Below are 23,424 nucleotides of genomic sequence, written 5' to 3' on the forward strand. Positions count from 1 at the left end.
TCACCCGACACGTATGGACAAGTGCAGGGGACATCAATACAAAGCTCAATTAGGAATGTCGAGGTAATACTGGTCCAAACAGGGTCAGGTTGCAAATATAGACCTACTATTCAACTACTGCCCAACTTAATAGACCCGACCAAGTGCATTGAGTTTCCTAATGACACTGAGCTGGTCAGAAAACTCGATTGGGTATGTATTCATTTATAAAAGATTTCATAATATAAAGATTATGAGAGTTTAAATTTAGACTTCATATTTAGTCTTTTGGGAACCACCCTGTGCATATTACAAAGTTAAGAAAAATCATGATCATCATCACTCAGGTCTTTTTCTAACTATTTGGGGTTGGCTACATGAATCATATTTCATTATTATGCTTTATCATTGGCCATGCCTTCAGTTAAACTATAACTCACTATGTCATTTCTTACTATTTAAATCCATGTCCTTAAGGGTCTTCCCTTTGCCCTTTTAGAGCTTTCCACTTGAACCAAATCGCCCCTCCTAAGTGATGTTGTTCTAAGTTGACACTACATGTGGCAAGACAAATCTAATTGCCCTGATCTTATCGTTTATTGGGGCTAACCCGAAGTTCCTTCAGATGTACTTATCCTTGTCTCGCCACTCATGCATTTCAACATCATCATTACAACTACACTCGGTCTATGGATGTATTGTTTCTTGACCGCCCAATATTCTATCCCATAAAGCATGAAAGGTCTTACAGGCATCAGGTAGTACATCCCCTTCGTCTTTTTTAGTATTCAATGATCACAGAAGACTCCAAAAGAACATCTCCAATTCGTCCACCGAGCTCAAATTCTAGGCGCAACATCTTCCTCAATCTCCCTATTCTAATGGACTATTAACCCAAAATATCAACAATAATCTATTTTAGGTACTTTTTGGCCATCAAACTTAACTAATTCCTTGTTTATACACTTATTATTAGTCAACATACATTTCATATGTTATATCTTTGTCTGGAAACCTTTTGACTCTAGAGCATCCGTTCAAAATTTTAAGATAAAGTTGGATAAAATACTAAATAAAATTTAGGTTTACTTTTGAATTTAATATGGTTTTTTCATAACCATCTCTAAACTAGAAATATTTGAAAAGTTGGCCCCAAATATTCGAAAGAAAATAGAAAGGGATGTAAGCAACCATGGGTTTGTTATTGTCGACACCTCTATGAAAACATAATTCTCATTTCTTGGGATTGAGATTGGGGCATTGGCAATTAGGGACATAGGTGCCCCAACATATCGTCCTCAGGCTCCATTCTCATCATGAACACCTCAAACAAAAAAAGACAAAAGAAAAGAAAAGAAAAGAAATTGACAAGGAAAGGAAAACTTTTGCCTACAAGGCACGATAAAAATTCGAAGACGAGCATATCCTACAATTAGAACTTATCAAAATGATGCCATTGTATCTAGCAATTCGAAAACACATAAGGGATAAAAAATAGATTTCCGTTGTTTTTAAAATCTCAGGAATAAAAAATTAGTTTTACACCTCTTTGACAATATTCTATAAATATAGAAAATAAGCCATATATGTTTGTCAATGAAGAAGTCATAAACATGAAAAAGATGGCATAACCTAAAAGTATTTCTTTCTAGGATATATAGTTTTCAATTTTTTATATTTGTAGTATTATTTCTTGTACTTATGGAGAGAAGTTTGCGAGGTATATTACATGCTAATGTTTCTAAGACTACAGGTACATCACTTTAGGTAATGAAGGGAATGGAAGGTACATGAATTACTATTTTGCTACTTCAAAAAGGTGTCCTTCAGAAGATCCAATTGTATTCTGGACTACTGGTGGTTCTGGTTGTTTAGGAATGAATGCCATTATATACTTTCATGGTTGGTATTTCTAGATTACATTTACTACTTGTAATTTACTCCTAAGAAGTTCGCTCATTATCATTGTGGAGTTTCATTATAAGAAGAATTTGCAAACTTTTCATGGTCTCTTTCAACAAAGTATTGTAGTCTTATATTCATAATTCATGAATGTTGTGTTGAAGGTCAAAATGGCGTCTCATATACATTGACATGAAGTACCATGACTAAATTATCCCATCTCAACACACAAATCCTGTCTATAGCATGTGCAATAGTTTATATCTACATCCTTGAGTGTGTTTTGACTAGTAGGTGCAAGTGCAGGTCTCATTAAAAGGTTCTATAACTGATAGTGGTAGCAGTAGTATGATAAATAATATATTGAATGAGAATATGCTAGGGTATGTAATTTAATATTGCAAATTTTCTTAGCAAAATGAGTAAATTGTTTATGTTATTTAAAGATAACAAACAAAATTTTATATAAAAAATTAAGTAAAATTAAGAAAATTTTGATATCATAGTTAATTAAAGTATAACTATATTTAGTATATATATAATAGTCCAATTAAATTTCAATAATTGTTATTATTATGATTCAATATGTTCATTATTTTATAATTATATTAATAACTAAAATTATTCATGCAATAATAACAATAATATTGTATATAAACATTTTAAGTTTATTATAATTCAATTATAACTATACTTAATATTCATATAATAATATAATTAAATTTAGATAACTGTTAATATTATAAATTATTACGTTCATTATTTTATTATATCAACGACTAAAATTGTTCACATAATAATAATAACAATAATATATTTTATAATTATTTTAAGTTTATTATAATTTTAATAATAATTTTATTATCATTTTATTATTACTATTATCATCATCACCATCATCATCTAATCAAAAGATTATATTATATAACATATACATCATAATTAGAATTCCACTTATTTGTATAATTTTTATAATATTCATTATAATAATACAATTATATTATTAGTATCTTTAATAATATTTATATCAATCTTGATTTTTAATTTTAAAATAGTTTCCAATATTAGAAATCATTATAATTAAAATAATTAATTATACTAATTATAATAGTTATAAATAGTGTATAAAAGAGAACCATTAAAAATGTGCACCCTCACAATATGCCTTTCCAAAATTTTCACTTATAAGTAATTAGTGAAGAGTGAGGATCGATATAGAGAGTCCCCACCTATAAAAGGTTGTACCCAATTATGAAATTATTAAAGAGTTTTTTTTTGGGGGGGATATTTTAATGGGAAAGACAGGCCCCTACCCAGTTTTTCAAGTAGATTAGAAGTAAGCTTTTGGAAAGTATTAGTGGGGTGGTGTTAGTGATGGAAAAGGAAACCACACCATGGTGACTAGGATATGGGTTGCTACCACCATGACCCCAGCCCCTTTACCCCTATGTTTAAATCATAATTTATTGGTGAAGAGTCATAATAGATGTGAAAAATAGGGTCTAACCCCATAAGCAATTACTAAGAGTTAGTGACTCTTAGAATTTGATGGTTGAGTCCTTTGAGTCTCTCTGTCTCCAAAACAAGAACCACCTCTACCATTCTACACATTATTTTTAGGAGTTTATGTACTCAAACCCTCTTTCTAGAGATAGATTATATTTTTATTTTTGCGACATGTGTCCATCGCTTGCTTTTGGCTTAATAATGTAATATATAGATGCATATTTTTAAGTTAGCATATATTCATTTTTCCTTTTTTTTGCTTTTCACTTGGTAGTTCAATGATAGGATTTGAATAAATGCAATCATTAAAACATTAACCACTCAACTCGAAGCATGAATTCTTGGATAGTATCTCCAGATTCTAATTGTTGAAAGATAAGGTAATAGGGACATTGCTCCCCCCCTAAGAATGAGGAAGATGAGTAAAGATCAATTTAAAATAGGAATATAAGTGACATGTGGAATGGTAGATAAAATTAAAATTTCCGTAGAACTTGCTAGGAAAAATAATAAAAGTATATGGGAACTCAAAGGAAATTCTTGATAAGAACCCAATCTACAAATGTTTACCATTCACAAAATTAGATTTAAGGAGGAGGAAGAAGATATGCAATACTAGGAAAGGTCTATACCCAAGACTAATTCAGGTTTGGTAATTTGACTCTTGGCATGGTAGCACAGCTAGCACTATGCATCCAAAGGTTAATAAATGGTAACAGAGCCATGACATGCCTATTTTGTATGGAAGCTCTAAGAGAACCCGGTAACTCAAGCTCAATCTCATAGTTAGCTCTCTGCATATGCTCTCTACACCTTGCACAGGCTTCCTAAAACGACTACTCATAAAAAGACACAACCCTGTAGACAGAATCACATGGACTTCTCTCTATCTTTCATTACAAGAGATACATAGAATCCACCATTGCCTACCCTTTAGATATATAATTATGTGAAGATAATCATTCATATAACCAAGGGCTTATATCCCCCTAAAAATTGGCAAGAATTTTAAGATACGTAGGATTCACTTCTCTAAAAAATAGGAAATCTAATAACTACAAGATAGAAACCTAACATCCTCATAGGGCTCCATGAAATGTAAGTTGACCAAACAAATGTCCACATTTAATTGGCTACCATCAAGTGCACAAAATAGATTCCCTTCTACCACCTTCTTCACAAGCCCCAATCCCCCAACCCCAAAAGGAAAATAGGGCACTCATCTTGGAAGGACATTAATGAAGTCCAAAAATAGTTCAAATTTAGTAGTGTAAGCAACTTTGTCATTGTATTAACAACTTCCTTCTTAGTGTCCCTCTTCAGCAACAAGATATTAGAATCTTGTTGGAATCTTAGTCGTAGAGTGAACCTATATCTTCAAACTATGGTATTTTTAATGTAAATATCAAACTGATGTTCAAGCCATTTAACTATTTGACGAGTAATTGTGAAATGTGTATGTAAGCTTTGTAAACCACATCACGTGTGTTGCAACAATGTCTTCAAGCCATTTGCTTACTTCAGTAACAATTTCAAATCATTTCGACACTAGTTCACTTAATAAGAAAGAAACATGGAAATTTCTCACAAAATGGTAAAAGCATTTATTTTCTTCATCATTCAAACAAAAGTTGGATTTAAAGCAAATAAGCGAACATTAATATTAAATTGGAAAATTACTATGGAAATAGGGTTTCTTTTATATTTAATTCTCAGCTTAATTGGAGGGAAGTTTTTTATTTGCTTCATGTTTAGAATCTTAGTTTACAAACAATAAGTTTATTTGATGGGTGCGGTATATATAAGGTGTCAACCATAAACATGCGTACTTCTAAATCTTGCAAAAAGTGCAGTATTGGTACTTACAACCCTTATTAGGCCTTGAAATCCTTCTCTATTTCATATCCATACAACTTGAGATCGACATGCTCAATTTGAAGATTTTTTAGCATTGAAACACCTTTTGGGTAGATTTTTGAGGTGCAATTTACTTTTATAATATAAGTTTGATGTTTTATATAAAGTGTTTCTTTATTGTATTTTCGGTCCTTTCAAGATTGAGGAGAATCCGGATTATATCATCAATGGGGTGAAAGTAGAACTAAATCCTTTCCGTTGAACCAAAGTAATATTCATCAAGTCGCTTCACCTATACATTTTCAGGTTGGATCATAATAAAATTTCCATCCCTTCTATCTTTCAAATGTGACTTCTTGTTGATGTTCTATATCTACTCTTCATAGTTGCCAATATATGGAATGTGAGGATGATGAGCTTCCAATGCACTCCAATGCACTCTCTTCAATATGACGTATTAAGCAGATGACTTTTAGCTTGTGAATGGATACAGTATGAAGGTAAGAGTGAATTTCCTCTTTCAAATTCCTCTGAATTGTAGGTGTCTAGCCTTGTTGTTTTGGATGCACCTGTTGGTACAGGATTCTCATATTCTGATAACAGTGAGGATTACCAAACTGATGATTCCAAAACTATAGCAGATCTATATGACTTTTTTTTAAAGGTCAGCCACCCTATACTTTGCTAAAGGACCTAATTAAAAATTGTTTGTGATGTCCACTTACAGTTTTATGATGCAGTGGTTTCACGAGTACCCTGAGTTCTTGTCTAATCCACTTTACATTATTGGATGTTCATATGCTGGAGCTTATGTCCCAACTTTGTCACTAGAAATTGTGAAAGGCAGCACTTTTTTTATTAATTCTTCTTGGTTAGTGTAATTATTTTCTTTATTAAACCAAGCTAACCTTATAGAAGTTTTATTATTGATTATTGATAGTTGAACTTATCAACGTAATACTTAATTCTGTGTATATCCTACAAGGTACAATGACATGACTCCTTAGTTAAAATTATGCTTTTTATTTATGTATAAACATAGAATATTTTATTCCAGGAATAGAAGAAGGGGTGAAGTCAAACTTAAATTTCAAGGTAACTGTGAATTTCATCCTTACTCAAAAGAAGGATATGACTTTGTTGAAGATATTATCTGGTTACCTAAAAGACATTATGGAGATGTAATTGAAAATTTCAAATTTACATTTGAATGGAAGTCAATGAGAATACACTTGATTTCATTGCAATACTAAAATAAACTGAACTATGAGTGTTGTTTCCATTTCAGGTCACCAACATGATTTATAAGTTTTTCAAAGAAACTATGATTTCCCTTTCTAGTTACAATGCTCACAATTAAGAATGCAGTAACGAAAAGTAGATGGTATATATAAGCATTCTATAGTGTAATTTGGGATCTAAGTCATTTTCTTGTTTGCTGGTGTTCTAGGGCTCATTTTCTTGTTTGCTGGTGTTCCATTTGCTCATCGAATGGGACTCATTTCTGATAAACTATATGAAGATTTAAGAATATCATGTCAAGGGAATTATTGGAACTCCATCCACCTTGATTGTCTGAGGAATATGGAAGCTTTTAAGAAGGTAATGTTCAATTTCTTACTTTGTATTTTTAGATCAAATTAATCATGATTTAGGGGAGTTACCCTTCCATATATTGGCCTTTTGTTTGCCCTGATATGATGAGTTAACGTCTTAGCCGCAAGTCGTGTTGGGTGTAAGCGTGTGTCGAGTGGCCTTGAGGCCCTCCAACTACGATGGTTGTGTGATGCGCGGTGCCGAAATGGGCGTCACGAGTGACGAGTGAGTTGGGGTTAACCTTTTTGTTACCTGCGGGAGCAACGATTGTAGAGGAGCCAGTTGCGATAAGAGGGGGAGCAGCTTTAGGCCCACTATTAGACTCGAGATTGTTGGAGGTTCCCTCTGTAATTGGCTGAGCGTGAGGGTCGATGGTTTTAGAACCACCTATGCACTTGGCAACAACAAACATTCTATTGATCCCGGTATAGGGGTAGTGAGGGGTTCGGGGCCCCCTTCACACTTTAGGTTAGGCCGGAACACAAATGCCAGCAGTTTGGTTGCTTTGCAGAAGAAAAGAAACTGACATAGGTTGATAAACCTTACCTCAAATGGACTAGCTCGTTAATGGGAGAATTTTAGTACAATGATTAGGACATTAAGAGCCTACCTTGTCATCGGATTTGTGGGACGCATTTTGGTAGATTCTTAGATCACTAGAGAAAGCCCTCAGACTGTCATTGCAGTGTGGTTTGAATTCGACTCCATCGCTTCATTGCACAACACTAGAATGATGTGTATCTATTGGTTTTGAGACTTGTCTCCAACTGGGTATGAGAGGTTTGATAGGTGGGGATTATGTTTTTAGGTTAAGAGGTTAAAAGAGAGATAAAAAAGAAATATGGCAAAAAACAAAGGGAAGCAAATAACTAAAAAGATGGAAAAATATATTTTTAAAAAAGAAAAGCCGTTCATGAAAGACGGTAAGTCTTCTGGCATCATCTATCCAGAGAGGTATTACCAAATGATAGAGGAAAGATACTCAATTTATGATCGAAGCAACCAGAAGGTTCAGGGGAACAGAGACTTGAAGGTTGAACCCTCGCGAATCATTTCCGAATATCCTCCTTAGGCATGGTATCATATAATTATGATAAATGATTTTATGCATGCATGAGTGGTGAGTAGTTATGAATGGTATGAGTAATCCAAATGAGAAGATGGATTGTAAATGTCTGTAAAAGAACAATTATATGTAACAAGAAATTTGAAGCAATAGTTTTTAGAAAAAGATAGAAAGAAAGAGATAGAGACGAATAGTGCAAAAAGAAGACCTCTCATTCTTTAGACATCTTTCCGATGTCCCCTCTCTATGAAGGTAACCGAGAATGTCAGAAAGATCCCTAGATTTCAAACAAAGTCTAGAGCACTCAAGATCCAAGGAGAATAAACCCAAAAGAATATGACTCTAAAGATGTCGCAAGGGCAGTCCTAAGTTAGAAAGGTAGACAAAATATGAAAAAGAAGAGATAAAAGAGAAAGGAGAATAGAGAGAGGGAAAGGGAGAGAGAGATGTATGAATGGAATAAGTGATAATAAATCATTGAAAGCAAATAGAAATCTTAGAGAGGTCAAAATCAAACGGAATGGATGCTAATATGTGATAATGAAATGATGTAAGAATTTTTAGAAAGAGAGTAGAAGAGTAAAATAAATATTTTTAAAGAAAAGATTAAAAGAGATAAAGTGCATATTTATTAGAACTTTTTTATTACGGAAGCAAAATGAACGTTTTATGGTAGAGAAATTTAAATGATAATGGGAGAATCGATGAGTTTCCTTGAATAATATCTAATAGAAAAAGAAAATAGAAACTTGAAAACAAGGGAAAAATAGGTAAAAAGAAGAGATGAAGATAGAGACGAGAAGGAGGAAAGAAAAGGAGATTGAGATAATGATGGGAAGAGATAAAGATGAGGGAGGGACGAAGGGAGAGAGAAATTTGTGGAAGAAAAGAGAAGTACATGAGGGGAGAGAGAGAAATTTGTGGAAGAAAAGAGAAGTACATGAGGGGAGAGAGAGAAATTTGTGGAAGAAAAGAGAAGTACATGAGGGGAGAGAGAGAAATTTGTGGAAGAAAAGAGAAGTACATGAGGGGAGAGAGAGAAATTTGTGGAAGAAAAGAGAAGTACATGAGGGGGGAGAGTTTAGGGAAAGAGAGGGATGGAGACAAGGATGGGGAGAAAGAAAAAAAAAGAGATAGAAGAGAGAGAAGAAACAGATTTGAAGAGAAAGGGGTGAGAAATGGGGCATGAGAGGATGAGAGATAACCTTGGGGTAGAGAGAGTTTTGTGAGGGAGAGAGAGAGACCAAGAATAAGAGAGAGAGAGAGTTTTGCGAAGGAGATAGAGAAAGAAATCGAGAATAAAAGAGAGTTTTGTGTGAGGGAGAGGAAGAGATTGGATGAGAGAAAGAGAGAGAAAGATTGGGTGAGGGAATATGATAACGGAGGTAGAGAGAGAGAAAGATTGGGGGAAAGAGAAGCGTGACTGTGTGAGGAGAAAGAGAGAAGGTGAGATCTTGGGGACAGTTTACTCTGAATTGGGGGAGAGGTGGAGAGGAACGAGAGATTTGTGAAACAGAGAATTCCGTGAAAACAGAGATAGAGAGAGATTGAAAAGATCAAGGGAGAGAGATTAATTAGAGAGAGGGAAAAGAGAGACAGGGAAATTCCGGAGTGAGAGAATTAAGGGAGAGATAATAATAAGGGAGGTGAGTGAGAAAGATAGAGATGGCCTCGGGTCGGCCCACTCGAGAAAGGGAGAAAAAGAGGGGAGGGCTCAAGCCTTTAGCTTCGCTCGATGTCGACCCTTAGGTGGTACACCTTTGATAGTCCCTTGAATGCTCTTGAAAGTGGGCCCGAACATGAGGGTAGGGTCTAGGTTTGGGCGTGAGTGAGCGTAAGTGGGTTACGTTAGATGGACTAGACTAGGGTGTATGGGAGGATGATTGTATTTTTAAATGAGTATGATGTATGAAATGATGTAGGCTATGCAAGTACAGGAGAGTACGTATTATCTCGATTTGTGTTTATCAAGTATTTGAAATAAAATATTCAAAAAAATCCCAAAAACGTTGTTTAAATATTTTTATATATAACGTGTATAAAAGATTATATATAATTTTAAAATTTTTGGTAAAGATTTATGAGTTTTTTGTTGTAATATTTATTTTTACATTTTATTTTTTTTGGATTTTTAAACTCTTCCTAATTACAAATTAATTGTTTTAGTCTATTTTTTTACACTTTTTTAATATTTGAAGTTTTTTATGTTTCTCTTTGATTTTATATAAGTTTTGATATCTCCATTTTATTTTGTAATTTTGGTTTTCTCTTTTCAATATATCTATAGGTTTTGTCCCACTCAGGTGAGTACACTCGGCTTAGTAACTCGTCTTGGCCAAGGGCGACCCAACCAATTAACTCATATCATCCAAGGCCTTGATCTATATTCATTAATATTTCTCTTTCTAGACCCAGATGAACCTAGACCCAATGCAGGTCTAGATCGGGTCCCGAACCAATTGAGTAACATTCCTAATAAGTATCCAACGTCCGTTGAAACTATTTAGGGAAAAATAAAGAGATAAGTATGGCAAAGTTATCTCAATTTTCGTCACACTTCTTTTTGCTCACCATCATCATCGCTTTCCAATGGTTTTACTCTATGTTAACAGCGCCTGATGGTGCGGAGGTGTCGCGCTTTCCGGGCTTTGATGGCCAATTTCCTTCTAAACATTATGCAGAGTGGGTAATCATCAAAACACTGGCTATAAAACTCCTCTATTCTAATGTTTTGTACTTGGCCATGAGATGTTTTAGGAGTTATGTATTTTTGTGGACATGTTTTAGGATACATTTGATGGAAGTTGTGCCCCGGCTATGAGTCCGGTGGCCTAGCCCTAAAAAGTAGGGCCTAGGCCATGGGCTAGGTTCGGTCCAGCCCTCTGTTTTTTTTTTTCTCTTTTATTCATGTGTTCGTAGCTTAGCCCAGTTCCGCTTGGGGGCAAGGGCCAGAGGCTAGCCCAGGCCGTTGCTAGCCTTAGTAGAAAGTGCAATGTATGAAGCCACTCTTGGATTCTCCACAGAATCCTTGTGACCTTATTTTGTTGCATCAATAATATTTAGAATAATGTTGATATGGAGTATGGTTGCATACTCTAGTGACAGTGTTTGCATCATTCGACACCATAAGTGTAATACTAAAAGGAAAAGTATATGAAGAGATCACTCTTGTCTATCAAATTTCAACTCGGATGGTTATAAGAGTGTCATTGACTAGACCCAAAGCTATATATATATATTTAGACGGTTATAAGAGTGTCATTGACTAGATCCAATGTTAAAGAAAAGAAAATTCTGAACTTTGTGACATACCCATCTAATTTGACATCTAATAGCTAAGAGTAATTGTGACCATCTTGTAATAAATATAAATAGTCTCCTAATATACAATCCCAAAAAAAAAATAAAAATGTTTTGAACCTCTGCCTGCTGGGGAAATGTTCAAATGTTGACCTATTCACATGCAATGGCCCTTCCAAAAATTTGTGAATTTTCTTTTGTGAAGTACGGTTGCATAAAACATCCATGTACGACATGGATTTAGGATCATTTACATTCTGAAATGAATCTTAAGTCCAAATGTGTTTTGGCATTGGATCCATGATTCTGGATCGAACAAAAAGGGAAGCTTTCTATGCTTCCCCTACAATATAAAACTTATATACTTCCCCTTATCCAACTGTCCATTCTGGATGGAGGGCTAAGATTGCTCCAATCACAATATCACGTCTCTACACTATTTTATATTTCATTTTATTCTATAAACTATTTTGACACCAAATTTTGCATGTCCATTCCTCTATTAAACTCGCAATAGCAGGAAAAAAAAAAAAATTCAATTGATAAAATGACCAAAATACCTTTAAAACTTTCAAGGGTAATTTGATCATTATATTTTATCGAAATATTATTTTATAAATTAGCCCCAAAGAGAAGATAGCACATACCAAATCTCATATTCATACAATTTGTATAAAAAAAAACTAAAAAAAAAAAACTTTGAGACATCAGATCTAATATCAAATGGTGAGTGGCTCTCTTGATCAAAATTGGACGGCTGGATGATAAGGGGGGATAGAACTTCTATGCTGTAGGAGAAGTATATAAACCTTTCCCCTAAAAAGAATATTATCAATTTTGTTATCTGGAAGAATTAAAAGGAACTGTCCAAAATATAGTTCAAAATAAATTTTATTATTCCCTTTTTTTTTATATTCATGGGCCATAATTAATATTATCAACCTATGAAATTTTCAATCCAATATTCATCTCCAAGAAAGATCTTCTCATGGAGATTGCATTTAGAAGGAGATGCACATGAACCATAAGTTTGTTAAAAGGTTGTTACCATGGACTATAGACCAACTTCAGCTTTACCACACAACTCTATATAATTTGTGATGTACGCATGTAAGTTATTATGTCGACAACATACTAAACTGATCACATCACCCGACACGTATGGACAAGTGCAGAGGACATCAACATAAATCTCAATTAGGAATGTCGAGGTAATACTGGTCAAAACCGGGTCAGGTTGCAAATATAGATGTAATATTCAACTGCGGCCCAACTTAATAGACCCGACCAAGTGTATTGAGTTTCCTCATGACACGGAGCAGGTCAAAAAACTCGATTGGGTTTGTATTCATTTATAAAAGATTACAAAATATAAAGATTATGAGAGTTTAATTTAGACTTGAAATTTAGTCTTTGGGAACCACCTTGTGCATATTGCAAAGTTAAAAAAAATCATGATCATCATCACTAGAGTTTTTTTCTAACTATTTGGGGTTGGCTACATGAATCATCGTTTCATTATTATGCTTTATCAATGGCCATCCCTCCAGTTAAACTATAAATCACTATGTCATTTCTTACTATTTATATCCCTGTCTTTTAGGGTCTTCCCTTTGCCCATTTAGAGCCTCCACTTGAACCAAATCACCCCTCCTAATTAGTGTTGTTCTAAGTTGACACTACATATGGCAAGACAAATCTAATTGCCCTCATTTGATCATTTATTGGGGCTAACTCTAAGTTCCTTCTGATGTACTTATGCTTGTCTTGCCACTCATGCATTTCAATATCATCATTACAACTACACTCAGTCTATGGATATATTGTTTCTTGACCGCCCCGTATTCCATCCCATAAAGCATGGAAGGTCTTAGAGGTATCAGGTAAAACTTCCCCTTCATCTTTTTTAGTATTCAATGATCACAAAAGATTTCGAAAGAACATCTCCAATTAATCCACCGAGCTCAAATTCTATGTGCAACATCTTCCTCAATCTCTCTATTCTAATGGATTATTGACTCTAAATATTGACAATAATCTATTTTAAGTACTCTTTGGCCATCAAACTTAACTAATTCCTTGTTTCTACTCTTAATATTACTCAACTTAAATTTCATATGCTATATCTTTGTCTGGAAACCTTTTGACTCTAAAGAATCACTCCAAAGTTCTAAGACAAAGTTGGATAAAATACTAAATAAAATATGGGTTTAATTTTGAATTTAATATTGTTTTTCAGAACCATCCCTAAACTAGAAATATTTGAAAAGCCAGCCCCAAATATTTGAAAGAAAATAGAAAGGGAAGTAAGGAACCATGGGCTTGTTATTCTCGCCACCTCTATGAAACCATAATTCTCATTTCTTGGGATCGGGATTGGGGGATTGGCGGTTAGGGACATAGGTGCCTCAACATATCATCCTCATGCTCCAGTCCCACCATTAACACCTCAAACGAAAAAGACAAAAAAGAAAAGAAAAGAAAAGAAAAAAAATAGATAGGAAAAGGAAAGCTTTTGCCTACAAGGCACGATAAAAATTCGAAGACGAGCATAGCCTACAATTAGAGCTTATCAAAATGATACCTAATGTATCTCGCATTTCGAAAACACATGAGGGGTAAAAAATAGATTTCCGTTTTTTTTAAATCTTAGGACTAAAAAATTAGTTTTACACCACTTTGGGAATATTCAATAAATATAGAAAATAAGGCATATATGTTTGTCAATGAAGAAGTCAAAAACATGAAAAAGATGGCATAACCTAAACGTATTTCTTTCTAGGATATATAGTTTTCAATTTTTTATATTTATAGTATTATTTCTTGTACTTATGGAGAGAAGTTTGCGAAGTATATTACATGCTAATGTTTCTAAGATTACGGTTACATCACTTTAGGTAATGAAGGGATTGGAAGGCACATGTATTACTATTTTGCTACTTCAGAACGCAGTCCTACAGAAGATCCAATTGTATTCTGGGCTACTGGCGGTCCTGGTTGTTCAGGAATGAATGCCATTATATACTTTCATGGTAGGTATTTCTAGATTACATTTACTACTTGTAATTTACTCCTAAGAAGTCCACTCTTCATCATTGTGCAGTTTCATTATATGAAGAATTTGCAAACTTTTCATGGCCCTTTCAACTAATTATTGTAGTCTTATATTCATGATTCATGAATGTTGTTGAAGGTCAAAATGACATCTCATATACAATGACATGAAGTACCATAAAAAAATAATCCCATCTCAACACACAAATCCTGTCTATAGCATGTGAAATAATTTATATCGACATCCTTGAGTGTGTTTTGACTAGTAGGTGCATGTGCCGGTCTCATTAAAAGGTTTTTTAACTGATAGTGGTAGAAATAGTATGAGAAATAATATGAATGAGAATATGTTATGGTATGTAATTAAATATTGCAAATATGCTTAGCGAAATGATTAAATTGTTTAGGTTATTTAAAGATAACAAACAGCATTTTATATAAAAATGAAGTAAAAGAAAGAAAATTTTGATATCATAGTTAATTAAATTATAACAATATTTAGTATTCATATAATAGTCCAATTAAATTTCAAGAATTGTTATTATTATGATTCAATATGTTCATTATTTTACAATTATATTAATAACTAAAATTATTCATGCAATAATAACAATAATATTGTATATAAACATTTTAAGTTTATAATAATTCAATTATAACAATACTTAAAATTCATATAATCATCTAATTAAATTTAGATAACTGTTATTATTATAAATTACTACGTTCATTATTTTATTATATCATCGACTAAAATTGTTCACATAATAATAATAGAAATAATATATTTTAAGTTTATTATAATTTTAGTAGTAATTTTATTATCATTTCATTATTACTATTATCATCATCACCATCATCATCTAATCAAAAGATTATATTATAATTAGAATTCCACTTATTTGTGTAATTGTTATAATATTCATTACAATAATACAATTCTATTATTAGTATCATTAATAATATTTATATCAATCATGATTTTTAATTTTAAAATAATTTCCACTATTAATAATCATTATAATTTCCACACATTATTTTTAGGAGTTTATGTACTCTAACCGTCTCCCTAGAGATAGATTATATTTTTATTTTCGCGACATGTGTCCATCCCTTGCTTTTTGCTTAATAATGTAGTATATAGATGCATAAGTTAGCACATATTCCTTTTTGCTTTTTTTCGCTTTTCACGTGGTAGTTCAATGATAGGATTTGAATATATTCAATCATTAAAACATTAACCACTCAACTTCAAGCATGAACTCTTAGATAGTATCTCTAGATTTTAATTGTTGAAAGAGAAGGTAATAGGACATTGCTCCTCCCCTAAGAATGAGGAAGACGAGTAAAGATCAATTTAAAATTGGAATGGAAGAGACATGTGGAATGGTAGATAAAGTTAAAATTTCCGTAGACCTTGCTAGGAAAATAAAAAAATTATATGGGAACTAAAAGGAAATTCTCGATAAGAACCCAATCTACAAATGTTTACCATTCACAAAATAAGATTTAAGGAGGAGGAAGAAGATATGCATTACAAGGAAAGATCTGTGCCCACGACTAATTCATGTTTGGTAATTTGACTCTTGGCATTGTAGCACAGCTAGCACTATGCGTCCAAAGGTTGATAAATGGTAACAAAGCCATGACATGCCTATTTTGCATGGAAGCTGCTAGCACTATGCGTCCAAAGGTTGATAAATGGTAACAAAGCCATGACATGCCTATTTTGCATGGAAGCTCTAAGAGAACCAGGGAACTCAAGCTCAATCTTATAGTTAGCACTCTGCATATTCTCTCTACACCTTGCACAGGCTTCCTAAAACAACTATTCATAAAAAGACACAAACCGTGTAGACAGAATCACATGGACTCCTCTCTGTCTTTCATTACAAGAGATAGATAGAATCCCCCATGCCCTACCCTTTCGTTAGATAATTATGTGAAGATAATCATTCATATAACCAAGGGATTATATCCCCATAAAAATAGGCAAGAATTTTAAGAAACTTAGGATTCACTTCTCTATAAAATAGGAAATCTAATAACTATAAGATAGAAACCTAACATCCTTTATAGGGCTTCTTTAAATGCAAGATGACCAAACAAATGTCCACATTTAATTGAATTCCATCAAGTACACAAAATTGATTCGCTTCTACCACCTTTTTCACAAGCCCCAATACCCCACCCCCAAAAGGAAAAAAGGACACTCATCTTGGAAAGACATTAATCAAGTCCAAAAATAGCTCAAATTTAGTAGTATAAGCAACTTTGTCATTGTATTCACAACTTCCTTCTTAGTGTCGATCTTCAGCAACAAGAGGTTAGAATCTAGTTGGAATCTTGATCTTAGAATGAACTTAAATCTTCGAACTATGGTATTTTTACTGTAAATATCAAACTGATGTTCAAGCCATTTAACTATTTGGCGAGTTATTGTGAAATGTGTATGTAAGCTTTGTAAACCACATCATGTGTGTTGCAACAATGTCTTAAAGCCATTTGCTTACTTCAGTAACAATGTCAAATCATTTTGACACTAGTTCACTTAATAAGAAAGAAACATGGGGATTTCTCGCAAAATGGTAAAAGCATTTAATTTCTTCATCATTCAAACACAAATTGGATTTAAAGAAATTATGTGAACATTAATATTAAATTTGAAAAATTACTATGGAAATAGGGTTTCTTTTATATTTAATTGTCAGTTTATTTGGAGGGGAGTTTTTTATTTGCTTCATGGTTAGAATCTTAGTTTACAAACTATAAGTTTATTTGATGGGTGCGGTATATATAAGGTGTCAACCATAAACATGCGTACTTCTAAATCTTGCTAAAAGTGTAGTATTGGTACTTAAAACCCCTATGAGGACTTGAAATCCTTTTCTATTTCATATCCATACAACTTGAGGTTGAGATGCTCAATTTGAAGATTTTCTAGTATTGAAACACCTTTTGGGTAGATTTTTGAGGTGCAATTTATAATATAAGCTTGACGTCTTATATAAAGTGTTTCTATATTGTATTTCAGTGCCTTTCAAGATTGAGGAAGATCCGGATTATATCATCAATGGTGTGAAAGTAGAACTCAATCCTTTCCATTGGACCAAGGTAATATTCATCAAGTGGCTTCACCTATGCTTTTCCAGGTTGGATCATAACAAAATTTCCATACCTTCTAGCTTTCAAATGTGACATGTTTTATATCTACTCTTCAAACTTGCCAATATATGGAATGTGAGGATGATGAGCTTCAATTGCACTCTCTTCAGTATGACTTATTGAGCAGATGACTTTTAGCATGTGAATGGATACAATATGAATGTAAGAGTGAATTTCCTCTTTCAAATTCCTCTGCATTGTAGGTGTCTAGCCTTGTTGTTATGGATGCACCTGTTGGTACTGGATTCTCATATTCTGATAATAGTGAGGATTACCAAACTGATGATTCCAATACTATAGCAGATCTATATGACTTTGTTTTCAAGGTCAGCCAACTTATACTTTGCTAAAGGACCTAATTAAAAATTGTTTCTGATGTTCACTTACAGTTTTATGATGCAGTGGTTTCACGAGTACCCTGAGTTCTTGTCTAATCCACTTTACATTACTGGATGTTCATATGCTAGAGCTTATGTCCCAACTTTGTCACTAGAAATTGAGAAAGGCATCACTTATATTAATAATTCTTTTTGGCTAGTGTAATTATTTTCTTTATTAAACGAAGGTAACGTTATAGAAGTTTTATTCTTGATTATTGATAGTTGAACTTATCAGCCTAATAATTAATTATGTGTATATCCTACAAGGTACATTGACATGACTCCTTAGTTAAAATTATGCTTTTTATATGTATAAACATATAATTTATTATTACAGGAATAGATGGAGGGGTGAAGCCAAACTTAAATTTCAAGGTAACTGTGAATTGCATCCTTACTCAAAAGAAGGATATGACTTTGTTGATGATATTATCTATTTACCTAAAAGACATTATGAAGATGTAATTGAAATTTTCAAATTTACATTTGAATGGAAGCCAATGAGAATACACTTGATTTCATTGCAATACTAAAATAAACTATACTATGAGTGTTGTTTCCATGTCATGTCACCAACGTGATTTATAAGTTTTTCACAGAAACTATGATTTCCCTTTCTAGTTACAATGCTCACAAATAACAATGCAGTAACCAAAAGTAGATGGTTATATATAAGCATTCTACAATGTAATTTGGATTCTAATTCATTTTCTTGTTTGTTGGTGTTCCAGGGCTACTCTGTCGGCAATGAGCTTGCAGATTATGATATCCTTTTAGAATCTAGGGTTCCATTTGCTCATCGAATGGGACTCATTTCAAATAAACTATATGAAGATTTAAGAATATCATGTCTAGGGAATTATTGGAACTCCATCCACCCAGATTGTCTGAGGAATATGGAACCTTTTAAGAAGGTAATGTACAAATTTTAACTTTGTATTTTTATATCAAATTTATCATGATTTAGGTGAGTTACCCTTCCATATATTGTGTTGTAGAATACTGGTGGGATAAATCTTGAACATGTTCTTTTCCCATATTGCCACTTTGAGATGGGCATCAACAGAAGTACTCGCAATGCGGAGGAAAGAGTTCAAATGTATTACGGTTGTGACGAGAATGGGTACGAAGTTGACTTTTTAGAAACAAATGATGTAGGAGTTTCGGAAAATGCAAATGGATATCATCGCATTCGGGAAATCTACTGCTATGTGAGTCATATTTAGATTGACGAGAGATTTTCAATGGAAGCCTGAAGTAGACTAGTGAGAATGGGGTTGGGTCAGGGTGGTAGCACCACCTAAGCTCCAAGTAGAGGTCCCGGCCCCCATTCTCACTAACAATTTCAAAATATTGAATCTTGTCAAAATAGATAGGAGCCTGTAATCCCATTGATCCACAAAAAAAAAAAACGTAACTTTGTTGCAATTCCTTGAACCAGTTTTGGGTGGTTTAAGGGAAATAATAGTGTGTTTCATCTGGGGCACCAAACTTATTTCTTTGCCCACCTAAAATACCACTTTTAAGCTAGGTAGGGGACCCAAAATATTTCTAAAACACTCTCGCATAGAAAAATAATAATAATTAAGATTCATGAAAAACATGCATTTGGAGCCCCATAAATGCCTCAAATTTTTACAATTCTGAATGAAATTTCAACTATCAGTTCCATTATTGGAATATATTTGAGGAGATTTGGAGGTAAACTAAATCAAACTTAGATTCCCCTAATTCTAAGGGAGTCCCCAATTGATTTAGGTGCCTGAAACCTCAAAAGTGGTTTTTGCGGTGGCAAAGGCGCATTTATGGTGCCCTAGTAGAACATAATATCATATCCCTTAACTAAAAGAATAGATGTTTATTGTGTAATTTTTTATATGTTTAGAAATTTTTTGAGGTTTACCCAAACAATATCTTCTTATGTTTTTCAAGTTAATATCTATATATCCTTTTAGAAATATTCTATACAAAACTAAGAATGTATAGACTTAAAGTTGCATTAATAGGACTATGATAACCGACCCATTAGCTCAGAATCTTCAAGGAGGGATTTGCATGCGCGACCGGTGTTTTCTCTCTTTTCTTGTAGACTTTTTTTTTTTTTAAGTTCTATTCATATAAGTATAAAACAGATGGACAACAATGTCGAAAAGATAGCAAGGCGGTATCTCAGTGACCTTAATTAGAAACTCCTCTAAAATCAAAGGACCATACTCAATACCTCCATTAACGAATTAGCGAAAAACAAAATTACAAAAAAATACCTCCATTAACGAATTACCGAAAAACAAAATTACAAAAAAATACCTCCATTAGCTACTAAGTCAGTATTGACATCTTCCAACATGTTGAAAACACATGGATTGAGTTAAGCATAAGATTTTAATCTCACATATCATTCTCTCCAAGTGGTTGTAGTGGTTAAAGTACACCGGCATTCCTATACTGAAGTTATTCAAATGCCACCGTACTTGATCCTCAAATATCATTAGAAATATTAATATAGGGAAATGAATAACTAATTACTTGATAGTTTAGAGTCTTAACAATTAAGCGTGTCTGAGCTTTAAAATGTGACAACTTTCAAACTGCATTATGTTTTTTTATCTTCTTTGTTTTTTGGGAAAGGTTTCTATACTTCTTCTATAGCATAGAAGATCTATCCAGCCGTCCAATTTTGATCAAGTAAGCCACTCTGTTTGATTTTAGTTCTGATGCCTTAGAGTATTTTTTTTTTTTTTTTTATACAAATTGCATGAATATAAAATTTGGTATGGGTCATCTTCTCATTGGGGAACACCTATAAAAAATAATTTTTTAATAAAATATAATGACCAAAATACCCCTTGAATCTTTTAGGGGTATTTTGGTCATTTTATTTTATTGGGAACATTATTTTAATATTTTTTTTACAAGTACGTGTTTAATAGAGGATTGGACACCCAAAATTTGGTGTGAAAATAATTTACATAAAAAGAGTAAAAATAAAATAGTGTAGAAACGTGACATTGTGATTGGGACAATCTTAGCCCTCCATTCAAAATGGAAGGGGATGTATATAAGTTTTATGTTGTTGGGGAAGCATAGAAAGCTTGTCCTTTTTTTTTTTTTCAATAAACATTATGTTTTTTTTTATCTTAATACAAGGTGAAGTCTTAATCAATCTAAGTTTCTAGGTCCGTTCTAAATTTTATATTGGAGGCAATTTTTGGAAGGCCTAGGCATTATGAACATAAAGTATAGCCTCACTACAAATCTTCGTGTAAAAATCACTTTGGGCACCAAAAATATCTATGATGGCTATAAAATCAATTTCTAATATTGACTATGAAATTTGAAACTCAAAAAATAACACAGATCTTATGGATCCATGAGCACTTATTTTTAGGGCAAAATGAATCCATCTAGATAATTGGTCACAATATATACTATTTTTAGGGCTTGAAATCCTAATTTTTACCATAATGGCCAAGGTTGAGATGATCGATTTAAAATTTTCTGATGCCGGAATTGTGATTTTCCTGCAATTGAAAATAAAGAAGGATGCATGAATGGAATTAATTTATAACGACCAAAGAAGATTGTAGTAACATATGCAATGGAAACTGAGAAACATGATTTTTATATGTGAAAGGTATTTTGGGAGTAAATGTGGTTCTTTTTTCTTTTTCCTTTGTTATATCCTAGGATTGAAAAGACCTCCTATTTGAAATTGAAATTGAACTTATAAAAATAAATGAATATAAAAACCTTATAATCCTAACATTTGTTTTAAAAAATGCTGATTGGTCTTCCTAGAAGGTAAAAACATACAATAGTAAACTTGTCTTAAAAAATGCCGATAGGTCTTCCTAAAAGGTAAAAACATACAATAATAAACTTAATAAAGATAAAACCGTTAACAAGAAACCAAAAAAAGAATTAATTTTACTGATTCAAAAAAGACAAAAAAATGTATATAGCAAAAACCCTAAAAAAAACTGAAATCGGGTGTAAAAGACTTCGGGCTTCAAATTGGGATGATGGCCAGAATCCACCACGAAAGTTGCCCAAAACTAGAGCTAGGGTTGGGGTGTTTTTAGGTAGAGAGCATGAAAAAACTTGTAAAAGGTTCTTACTCTCTCTAAAAAGGGAAAGTATAGAATGAGACCATATAGCTTTGGTACAAGGTGGTCATATTAATCTTGACCATTGAATGTGAAACTGGGTGACTGTAATTATTTTATTGACTTAGCTCGAACTTTAAAAGAAATATTCTCGAAGTTCGTGACACATCAAAACTAACAAATTTGTCGTCAAATGGTTGTAAGTAATTGTGACCACCTTGTATTAGAAGTAAATGGTCTCGTTGTATACGATCCCCTCTAAAAAATGGTTTTTAAAGCCCAAAATCTTACCCACTTTCATCAAAAGATAGAAATCGCCCTAACAAAAATAAAAATACAAAAACATGAAAAAAGGTGAAAAAAACCTAACCAAAAAAAAGAAAAAAAGAAAGAAGGATGGGAGTGTAATTTTTTTTTACCATCATTGAAGTGGCCTCGGTCAATTCCCACACTAGAGAATTTTTTTAATTAATAATTTAATTAAAATTACTAATTAAATTATTTTGCTACCAATTCCCACACTAGAGAATCAGTATGCACCTGCATGGATCAGTCATTTAGATCAATCAAGCAGGGGACTGACTTACCCTCCTGATCCATTTTTCTAGATACTGATTGAAATTGTTCAACAAATATTAATTTCCATTATTAGCTATCATATGGCAATTTTATGCATACTCAAATAGATATACAACCATTTAGCGAATTTTGCTTTTTATTTATCCTTTGTTCTTCAATCAGCCATGCCTTCTCTACTTACACACACACATTCACATATATGAGATAATCTACCATTCGCAACTCTTCAAATGCAAGTAGTAATATTAGAATGGGCTATGAATGGTATATTTACTTATTATGTGGTTTTTTTAAAAAAAAATTATTTTTTTTATAGTAGTTTGCTCATCAATCAATTGTGAACATATAATTATAACTGCAAGGCAAGGGGTATTTTTGTGATCTTTAGAAAGGCAAAGTTGAAGTTTCACTAAAGGACAAGACTATTGACTAATAAAATTATTGGACATACAATTGTACTTTTGTGAAAATTTGAAAAAGAATTAAACAAAAATAATTATTTTTTTAATAAATACACCCATCAAAATCTTCAAAAACTATGCTAGGGCCATTTGTTTGACCCCACATTTTAAACATATAGCTTTTTCATTTGGATGAATAATCACAAAATAAATAAATAAAAATAAAAAATTCATGCTCAAACGTATGTTTCTTAACCCGCCTAAGCTCCATTTATTTTGTAAAATGCTTAGATCTAAGCTTCAGAAGTGTCCTTTTTCTTTTTCTAATTCTATATATGGCTTTGTAATCAATCAATTAACAATGTTAAAAAGGAACAAAAAAAGTGATTTTGAGTTCCTAAATGAAATGACACCTGTGATCTAGCCGGAGTATATAATAATTTTCTTTATTTCTTTTTCAATTATTTTCTTTTCTTCACGGTCTAGATCATTCACAAGAAATCCTTTTTACAATATTACAACTTCAAATAAAA

The 23,424-nt window shown here is 32.7% G+C and overlaps 1 protein-coding gene across 1 annotated transcript; it reads left to right on the plus strand.

Moving 5' to 3' along the window:
* The first annotated feature begins 14,066 nt into the window (after positions 1 to 14,066).
* Positions 14,067 to 19,031, plus strand: LOC18429984 (serine carboxypeptidase 1). The gene is made up of 7 exons (XM_020664699.2): positions 14,067 to 14,238; positions 17,295 to 17,374; positions 17,629 to 17,751; positions 17,828 to 17,930; positions 18,143 to 18,180; positions 18,537 to 18,719; positions 18,804 to 19,031. Exons 1-7 carry the CDS (start codon positions 14,127 to 14,129, stop codon positions 19,029 to 19,031), a joined length of 867 nt encoding a protein of 288 aa, XP_020520358.2. The 5' UTR covers positions 14,067 to 14,126.
* The last annotated feature ends 4,393 nt before the right edge of the window (positions 19,032 to 23,424 follow it).

Source organism: Amborella trichopoda, chromosome 6 (genome assembly GCF_054954075.1).
Source record: "Amborella trichopoda isolate Santa Cruz 75 chromosome 6, AtrichopodaSantaCruz75HAP2 v2.0, whole genome shotgun sequence".
Taxonomy (NCBI): Eukaryota; Viridiplantae; Streptophyta; class Magnoliopsida; order Amborellales; family Amborellaceae; genus Amborella; species Amborella trichopoda.